This window comes from Trachurus trachurus, assembly GCF_905171665.1.
Source record: "Trachurus trachurus genome assembly, chromosome: 24".
Lineage (NCBI taxonomy): Eukaryota > Metazoa > Chordata > Actinopteri > Carangiformes > Carangidae > Trachurus > Trachurus trachurus.
Genome location: NC_139910.1, coordinates 20,900,604 through 20,910,587, shown reverse-complemented (window position 1 = coordinate 20,910,587; position 9,984 = coordinate 20,900,604). Strand labels below are relative to the sequence as shown.

Genomic DNA, 9,984 nt, shown 5'->3' with positions numbered 1-9,984 from the left:
CTGTGACCTTCTGTGTGGGCGGACAGAAAAAACACACACGATCAGCTCCCGACACTTGGACATAAATGATATTTTTCGCTTCAAATCGTGCAGGTCACGTTGATAATATGTGCGGTGACATGAGTAGACTTACGCAAGGTTGCGAATTCCCCCACGGCTTGTCCCGTTATAGGCTCCGATCCGGCCGTTCAGTTCAGCACCTCGGACAGCTAAAGCCACTGGGTTATATAACACTCAGCTGGCAATGAAGGCTATTTTCTCAAAGCCCTGTTATTATTTGGAGAATAAACCAATGAAAAAACGCTGCGCAAGCGAAGCTCCTCTTATCATTAAAAATATATTATTATAATATTGCTATAGCCTACTGGATGTCGGCCCAAATCAACTCTCCATAGGCCGGTCAAATCTCCTGCTCGGAGCGGGCATCAGGTTTGGCTGAATTTCTTCCCTCGTGAGTCGCCTGCATATAAAAAAAAGAAACCTTTCAGATAAGACAGGACACGCTGTCCTCTCTGTCTGCCTCTTCTCACTGATCTGCTCCCTTCCTGCTCACAGAAGCCGCTTCAGACGCGCTGCTCCTCTCTTCAGACTGAGAGAAAATGCGCACCGCTCCCCGGTGGTGAAGCCAACAGTGCGCAGCGCAAGATGCTCGGGAAGAGGAAAAGACAGACAGGGAATTTCCTTCTCTCCTTCACACCCCCACCCTACTCCTGTCGTTTGTTTATTTATTTGGCCTATCTATACGTCCATCTAGAATCTCCTCCCCCCCACAACGGGTGCTTGCACAGGGTTGGATGACACACGTCGCATCCCACGTCTCTTAAAGGGGAGTCGACGCGGGGTCACTGTGCAGAAACTCCCGTCACCATGCGCCAAAGGGTTAAAACACGAGCGTGACTGTGGCTGCTGCTGCTGCTGCTGCTGCTGCTGCATACAGGGCTGTGCATCACAGTTTGCCTGCACGGGATGGAGATGACAGGTGACAGAGGTGAAACATTGTCTAGATAAGCACACACACACTCTAATTACCCCAAATGCTTTGCGTTTATTAGGATCATTGGGATAATTAGATGTGGGTTGTTCTTCTTATATAGGTGTTTAGGCCACATAGTCTTTTTCTTTGCCCACAGTGTTTTGATGTAGCTGCCATGCTTCTGTGCTCGAAATAAAACACTAGGGGGGGAACTGTGGGTTGTGATTGGGCCATGACAAAAAAAAAGTGTCCTTACTAATTTGCACTCAAGAAAGACAAGGATCAAAATATAATCTTTGATTCATTCAAGAACATGTCACTTATAACGTGAATCCATCGACCATGTTACAGTCATTTCTCGTGGCTGTGTGGTTCACGGTGTAGCCGCTACTCCAGCATCAGTGTAGTAGAGAGCAGAGCAGCGAACTGACAGGCACGTTGTGCGTAATTGCGTCACGTGGCGACGTACCGGAACTGTTGCCACGTCAAGGGAGACAGAGGCGGAACCGGAGAAACAGGAAGCTTTTCATTGAGTGGACAAACGTTACACAGTAAGTGCATATAAAAACCACAAGTTATTGTTATTGTACCACCTAGTCAGACTTTAACTTCCACAGCTCCTCTCAGCGCCGCGTGGACACGTTGTTAGAGACAGTTCGACTTCGACCACGTCAGCTCGGTCTCTTATCATGTGTTTAACTTTATTGAGCTGTGTTAGTAGGAGGCGACTGATTACTGCTGCAGTTTGATGTAAACTTTGCCCCTCGTCTTATTCTTTGATTTGATTTGATATTAAAGTCGATCTAATGAGGAGGTTTTCACTTGGCAAAGGAGTAGAAATTGTTGGCCAGGTAGTCCATGTGTTGTTTTGTTGAGTTAGTTCTTAAATTGTTTGGTTTCCTTAAAAAGATGAATTTGTTTCCTAGAAAATATCCAAGAATGTTTCTCCCAGAAGGAGAGCTCAATTTTAAGATGCTCTGTCTGCAGGTTTCTAAAGGTTAGGTTGCTTCATTCATTCTGAGGAAATGACCAAGAACTCTCAGTGGTTCCTGTATAGTTCCTGCATAGATTTGTGATCTGCCTCTTCACAGCAGGGACAAAGTACACTGGCCTTTAATGACAGGACATGATCAAGAAAGAGAGAATTAAGGAAGCATGGTCCAAATCCAGACATGTAACAAATACCAACGTTAGATCGATTTATTTTTGAACAGAGGACAAAATTATCACTGAGCACACTCAAAGAATACACCCCCATCCAATGTGTAATAAAAAAGATGAAGCTAAATGTGGTAAAGGCCTGCTCTGCCTTTTATCTGAATGTATTGATGTGTTTGCACAGAGGTGGTGCTGTTGTTTAACTGTCCAGTAAAATATGTATTTATAGTAGGCTATATTATATTTTTCACATTCAGACAAACTGGCAGCAACAAATGAACTCTGAGACCAGATTGTATTCCAGAGTATAGGCTACCATATGTTTCTGAGCTGAAACATTTTAATTTCTAGTTTGATGCAGTTCCCACTTGTTTTCCTCCATTTAATCCATTGTAATGACAAAGACATCACACACCTGTTAATTAAAGATACTTTGAACAGTGTTACATTAGTAGGGCATTATCGTTCAAGACGTTTCATTCAAGTGTTTCTTCATTTTTACTCTGCAAAACAGACATCACAGAGATTAAAGGTGGTGTTACTTTTATTCAAGTAAAGACCTGAATGTCTCCTCCGCTACCAGCTTGTCTGTGTTTCATGTCTTCAAACATAATGTGTTTCAGTGATGGCCCAGTTCCAGGAAGTATCAGAGCAGTCCAGTCAACATCCGAAACCGGCAGGACTGGTTTTGCAGTATGGCACCGCTGGCTTCAGGACCAACGCCAAACAGCTGGACCACATCATGTTCAGGATGGGACTGCTGGCCACACTCCGCTCCAAAAAGACCAAAGCCACCATCGGAGTCATGGTCACTGCATCACACAACCCAGAGGTGGTGGAATAGGTTTAGTTTCCTTTCTATTAGAAAATAATCAGCTTCCACACTGTAAAAACTCAAAATCTTTCCAAGAATATTTGTCTTATTTCTTGTCAAAATGTCTCAATTTTAGTCAAAACTAATCTCTTTCCACTTCAAATAAGACTCATCACCTAAAAATGAACTTGCTTTTAGACAGTTTTCACTTGTTTCAAACACATTTTCAATTGAAACAAATAGAAAAATCGGCCAGTGAAAGCAAGTTATTTGTGCTTGTAATAAGAAATAAAAACTTGCTCCATTATTAGATTTTTCTACTTATTTCAAGTGAAAATATGCTTGAAAGAAGTAAAAAGTGTCGAAAAAAACAAGCTACTTTTTATGTGATGAGTCTTATTTTTAGTATAATTAGATTTGTTTTGACTAGAAATGACATTTTAACTAGAAATAAGACAAACATTCTTGGTAAGATTTTGAGTATTTGCAGTGCATTCCTGCCTACTTTCTGTCATTTAGCTGTTTTGTTGTTATAACATCAGTTTAAATAATCTAATAAACACATCACCATCATAACTCTGTCCTGTGCCTTTGTAATTTTACTGATGTAGGAAGACAACGGGGTGAAGCTGATCGACCCCATGGGAGAGATGGTGACACCGGCATGGGAAGGCTTTGCCACCCAGCTGGCCAACGCCGAGCAGGAGGATTTACTCAGCGTTCTGAAAGACGTTATAGAAAAGGAGGCGATAGACATGAAGCAGGAGGCCAGTGTTTTTGTGGGCAAAGACACCAGGTACGTGATGTTAACCACGTAATAAACCATACTGGGCCAACATGGAGACAAGGCCAGCAAATACTTTTGACTGTAGAATAAGTTTTGACTGAAAGCTAAAACAAATACCAGATCAAATTGTGCCGCTTCACTTGAGAGCTCCCTCTGCTTGACCTGACTTTTAAATCAACTGGAAATATTGGGTCCTCACTTTAATATAGTATGACTAAATTAAATTTTCCCTCAAGTTGGCACATTAGAGATAAAACCTGCTCGTAATGCTTTGATTAATCTTCATCATCATTCAGATTAAATATTTGTCCTTCATTCACAGGAGCAGTAGTGCCAGCCTCTCACAGGCGGTACTGGATGGAGTGTCTGCACTCGGTGGACACAGCAAAGGTAAGGTTAATTAAAGTAGTATACTCTCACATGAATTGATGATTTTTTTTGCTCAGTTTTGATTAATTCACAACTTTTTTTTTATATTGTCCTCTCACCTTCCTTCACTCTTTTTCTCTCCTCTAATTCTCTCCCTCTCAGACTATGGTTTGGTGACCACACCACAGCTCCACTACATGGTTTGCTGTCAGAACACACAGGGTAAATACGGAGAGGCCACAGTGGAAGGATACTACAGCAAACTGTGCCAGGCTTTCATCCAGCTCATCAAGAATGTAAGAAAAAAGGATGTGTCTTGTGCACCTCCTTCAACTTGCAGTTACTGTTTCCTCTAAGGTGTGTATGTGTGTTTTTTCACTCACCTTTCCCTCCATCTTCTGGTAGGCGTCCAACTGTACAGACGACCAAAAGCACCTGTCTGTGGACGGCGCCAACGGCATCGGGGCGCTGAAGGTGCGTGAGATGGAGAGTCACCTGAAGAGGGAGCTGCAGATTTCTCTCTTCAACGACGGCAGCAAAGGAAAACTCAACCACCAGTGTGGAGCCGACTTTGTCAAAGTGCAGCAGAAACCTCCAACGGGTAAAACATTGGTTTTTCAAGCTTCAGAGGTTTTGATATGAGCAATGTATTTGACATATACAGTATGGAATGTATAACTTTCATTTTGAGATTACAGAAGGAGAAGGGGAAAGAGAACCGGGCTAATAGTTTACATATTTAGCCGATGCAGAGTGACGGCTGAAATTGTTGTAAACACAGCTGTCAATGAAAGTGGCTAGTATTTAAGTGTATCATTCAATGTGACCGAATGTATGTAATAGACAGAAAATAATTTCTGTACTTTACAAACACAGTATCTGAATGACAGCAGAACAGCAATAATGACTGTAACTCTTAGCCTTAAACTCTTGCTATTTTGTTGTTGAAATGACATTGCAAAAAGATAAAGAAGCTGTTTCAATTGACCACTCATTTTTTAGTTAAGATTTGTAACATTTCTGGATCTGTCAATTTGTACCTTTTGATTTAATTTTTTTTTTCATTATGTAAATAGTTTTTTTATTATTATTATTAATTCAGTATCTTTCATTTTTCTATGTTAATTTGTCTTTCTTTCTTTTCTATTTTTTATGTTATGAATTTCTGTATTATCTTCTTACTTTGAAGACCACTGCTGTTGTTGTTGTTTTTTACAAAGGGGAGCCTTTTTTGGCTTCTACCTCTCCTGTACAATGTTTAATTTTACTATTTTCGTCGTTTATGCAGGTTATATAATGTCCAAATAAAAAACTAAACTAAACGAACTAAACACTTCTCCTTTTTCTACCTCCTCTCTCTGCACAGGTGTGAAGATAAACCCAGGGGAGCGCTGTTGCTCCTTTGACGGTGACGCCGACCGAATAGTTTATTACTACACTGACTCTGAGGGACGGTTTCACCTGCTGGATGGAGACAAGATAGCTACACTCATCAGCACTTTCCTTAAAGAGCTGCTCACACAGGTACACACTCGTACACCAGCAAGCACGCTACAACACAAACACACACACGGTCTCTTCATAAACAGTTTTTCTCTGTGGATGTGCAGGCTGGGTTAGACTTGAAGATAGCCGTGGTGCAGACGGCTTACGCTAACGGCAGCTCCACACACTATCTGGAGGACACTATGAAGGTGAGGAAACACACACACGCACACACACTGAATTCCCATTATTTCTATCTTTAACCTTCGTCTTGTATCAGCTTTCCGCTACCATCTCTTGTGTTAGAGTAGGTTTTGACCCGAGTCTTAAAGGGATAGTTCACCCAAAATTCAAATTTCAAATTCAAACTCACCCTCATGTCGACTAAGGGCTGGGAGAAGTTTCAGAGTCCTCCGTGCCTTCTCTGAGTTACAGGGGGTCTCGGCGTAGCAGTGCATGTCCATATAACGGTTGCAAATGGATACCACTTTTCTTCGTAACAAAAAGACACACCAAAAAACATCCAAATACCCCCATGCTGCTCGTATGTAATGTCCCTCTTGTATTGAAGCCCCGAAATGCGTAATTGTTCCGAAAAAAATTAAATAAGTCTATATTTCAAGCTTGTTTGTAGCGGAAGCTCCTCTTCCTGGTTCGTCCAAATTGGACGGACCAGGAAGAGGACAGACCCTGGTCCGTCCAAATGCACTGCTACGCCGAGACCCCCTGTAACTCAGAGAAGCCACGGATAACTCTGAAACTTCTCCCAGCCCTTAGTCGACATGAGAGTGAGTAGATAATGAGTGCAATTTGAATTTTGGGTGAACTATCCCTTTAAATCAGTTGTAAAATACCCTAAAAACATGTTTTTCATCCCGTTTGTTTCTCATCTCTTGGTTGTCCGTGAAGGTTCTCAGTCATCCAGGTCATCTTATTCTTGTGGAGCTGTAGTAAAAAAGCAACTGGACTTCTTCTCTAGCTTGAAGACGTTTCACCCCTCATCCAAGAGGCTTTTTCAGTTCTGAGACTTATGCCAGAAACCCAGGTATTTAAACCCAGAGTGGGTGGTCCTATGCTTGGTCTCTGGTGAAACCAAAGTCACATGACCACACCTAGAGTGACTAGAGTCTCGGGGGTGTGAGGGGTGAAACGTCTTCAAGCAAGAGAAGAAGTCCAGTTGCTTTTTTACTGCAACTCCACAAGAATCATCTCTTGGTGACGTTGTTAGGCTTCCTTATCCATGAAAAGGTTGGTTTTGCACTTATGATTTCAGTTTTAAATCTTATTGTTTTTATTGTTATAATAACTGTGTCGAAACCGACCCTAACGACACAAATGTCATCATTTTAACCAGAGTATTTTAGATTTTTGTGAAAAAAAGTTTTATTTTGTTTAAATAGAGGTTCCTGACAAAGTCAAAAAGCCTTGATGCAATAAACAAATGTATGTGGTACTTTAATGTGTTAAAAACTGACCCTAACAAGAGAAGTTAGTGATCATATATTCTGCTGTTACCTAGGTGATAGTGAGGTGCACTAAGACTGGAGTGAAGCACCTTCACCATGCAGCCCTGGAGTTTGACATCGGTGTGTACTTTGAGGCCAATGGCCATGGAACTGTGAGTACATCAACGTCAGACAGAGACACACTCTCAGAGCATGTGTGTGTGTGTGATCAGGGTCTGTAGCGCAGTGTGTCTGTGTTGTTTCCACGGCAGGTGTTGTTCAGTAAGGCGGCTGAAGAGAAGATCCAGCAGCTGACTGAGGACGCCAACACCAACGATGAGAGGAAGAGAGCAGCTCTCCTCCTGCACAACACTGTCAATGTCATAAACCAGGTAGACACACACCAACACACACGCTGGACTGGGATGTGTGTCATGTACAGTGCTTATGGAAGTATTCAGACTCTCAGCCAGAGTGATCTTTGGCTCCTTGGTTACCTCTCTGACCAACGCTCTTCTCCCCAACTGTTCAGTTTGGCTGGACAGCCAGCTCTAGGAAGAGTCCTGGTTGACCTAAATGTCTTCTATGTCAGAATGATGGAGGCCACTGAGCTCTTAGAAACAATAAGTGCAGCAGAATATTTTACTCAGTCTCTGAGCTCTTGGGGCAGTTCCTGCGCATCATCAATCTCATTCGGCTCTGATATGGACTGTGAGCTGTAAGGTCTTATTTAGACAGGTGTGTGTCTTCCAAATCATGTCCATTGTCCAGACTCCAGACTATTTATTCAACACAGCTGGACTCAAATGAAGGTATAGAACCATCTCAAAGATGAATAAAAGAAATTGATGACACCTGAATGACCTGCAAGAGTGTTAGAGCAAAGGTTTTGGATACTTATGTCCAGGTGATATTTCAGTTTTTCTTTTTTAATAAATTTGCTAAATGTTCTATAGTCCTGGGTTTGTGCTGTCATGATGGGATGCTGGGTGTAGATTGATGAAGAAGAAACTGAATTTAGCAACATAACAAATGGTGAAATATTGAAGGGGGTCTGAATACTTTTCATATGCACTGTATATAACTCCATCACTGGGACATTTTTAACAGTAGAAAAACAATTTAGTTCATATGTAAGATTCATGATATTTGTGTTTCCATCCTCTAAAGACTGTAGGTGACGCCATTTCTGACATGCTGCTGATTGAAGCTATATTGGCCATCAAGGGGATGACTGTCCAGCAGTGGGATGCCATCTACAGTGACCTGCCTAACAGGCAGCTTAAAGTCAAGGTACTCACATATTTATCTCTTGTAATGTTACCAAACGATATGAATCACTTTATTAACCCCCAAAGGGAAATTCATTTGTCTGGCAGCTCATCTGCTCATTTGCAGAATAATTAAAAAGCCTGATGGCAGTGGGTACAAAGGATCTTCTGTATCTCTCCACCCTGCAGCAAAGAGAAAGGGAAATAGTTTGTCTTTGCCCCCCTCAAAGTGTCAGTGTTGAGGGCTTAAAAGTCATTGTATCTTATAGAAAATGTTAGAAATGAGTGGATATACTGTGCTTGTTTGAATTTAATATGTTTTTGCTGTTTTAAAAATGTTCTAGCAAGATTTTATGGGAAGGTCGTAGTTTTCTCCAGATTAGAAGATTATAATGCAATGAAATATTAAAATAAAAGAAGATGATTGTTTATCATGTTTTATTCATGATTGTTTGATTTAAATAGCGTGTCCTAACCATACTACCACCGTCATTGTGAGTCATTTGAGCAGCACCCATCAGTACCAGTTGTACATGACTGTGGTGGTGTATGATTTATGTCCTATAGGTGTCAGACCGCAGGGTGATAGACACGACAGATGCAGAGAGGCGGGCGGTCAGCCCAGCAGGGCTGCAGGAGGCCATCGACAGCTTAGTGAAGAAGCACAAACTGGCGCGCTCCTTTGTGAGACCCTCCGGCACCGAGGACGTGGTGAGAGTTTACTCCGAGGCAGAAACACAGGTGAGAATCAGGCTCTTTATTTCTGACTTTGACTTTCAGACCGGTCTCACTGTGCAAAATGATGTGATTGTGCTGTGGATAATTCCTTTGATGTGCGTTGTATTTGTGTTTTAGGAGAGTGCCGATGCCCTGGCACATGAAGTCAGCCTGGCAGTTTATCGCCTGGCAGGCGGAGTGGGAGACGAACCTAAACCTCTGCACTAGAAACACATTGTCATGGTACTGACCCACATCTCAGCTGGTGCTTTTTGAATGGAATCCCTGTTCATGATACCATTTTATAAAACTGGGGGGAAAAATGATCAAATTGCCTGTTTTGGGGAAGGTGCCAAATGATTTTATACTGCTACATGCACTGGGTACTTTACTTTTCTATTTCTTTATATTTGTTAATGTGAAGATGAAACATATGCAGAGACAATGAAGGGATTTTATGCAACCTCATAAAACACCTCTTGACGTGTTGTTGTATCTCCAAGAGGCAGCCGTGCGCCTAATCATGGATTTCTGTGTAATTAGCGGAGCTTAGCTGTATATACGTTATAATTAAAACATCAGTTGTCTGCACAAACAAATTACGAGGGTTTAAGAAAGGGTTTCCGCTAATGTTTGGTTCTAATGTTACTTCCTATTCAATGGAGTCTTACTGCTCATTCACTGTGATTTCTTTACTTTTTTTAACTAATGAAATCAAGTTCACAGAGGAAAGTTGTGTCACTTGTACGTCCTGTGTAACACGTGATGGGAAGACTGTGCTGCTCTGGTTCAAATAAACTGGAACAGAAAGAGTTGTGTGTCATGTTCAGACATGTTCAGACTGACTTCTCTACTCATCTGTTGATTTAAATGAAAACCACAATTATGCTTTCTTGCTTTTTATTAAGTTACTTTCAAACACACATCCCAGCCTCACAGGAGGGTTAATGAGCAGAGAGGCAGGA

At 41.7% G+C, this 9,984-nt stretch overlaps 1 protein-coding gene across 1 annotated transcript; it reads left to right on the top strand.

Annotated features, from left to right (window-relative positions):
- Positions 1-1,491: 1,491 nt before the first annotated feature.
- pgm3 (phosphoglucomutase 3) lies at positions 1,492-9,792 on the top strand. The gene is made up of 13 exons (XM_084000659.1): positions 1,492-1,524; positions 2,755-2,963; positions 3,557-3,741; positions 4,055-4,122; positions 4,264-4,397; positions 4,507-4,702; positions 5,468-5,625; positions 5,712-5,795; positions 7,106-7,204; positions 7,304-7,423; positions 8,202-8,324; positions 8,870-9,043; positions 9,158-9,792. Coding segments are annotated over exons 1-13 (1,641 nt in total). The 5' UTR covers positions 1,492-1,523; the 3' UTR covers positions 9,248-9,792.
- The last annotated feature ends 192 nt before the right edge of the window (positions 9,793-9,984 follow it).

Excerpts from the sequence above, each read along its gene's own strand:
- pgm3 (XM_084000659.1), top strand. Across the intron at positions 4,123-4,263 it reads ACTCGGTGGACACAGCAAAG|ACTATGGTTTGGTGACCACA; the intron begins GTAAGGTTAATT and ends TCTCCCTCTCAG. Across the intron at positions 5,626-5,711 it reads TTAAAGAGCTGCTCACACAG|GCTGGGTTAGACTTGAAGAT; the intron begins GTACACACTCGT and ends GTGGATGTGCAG.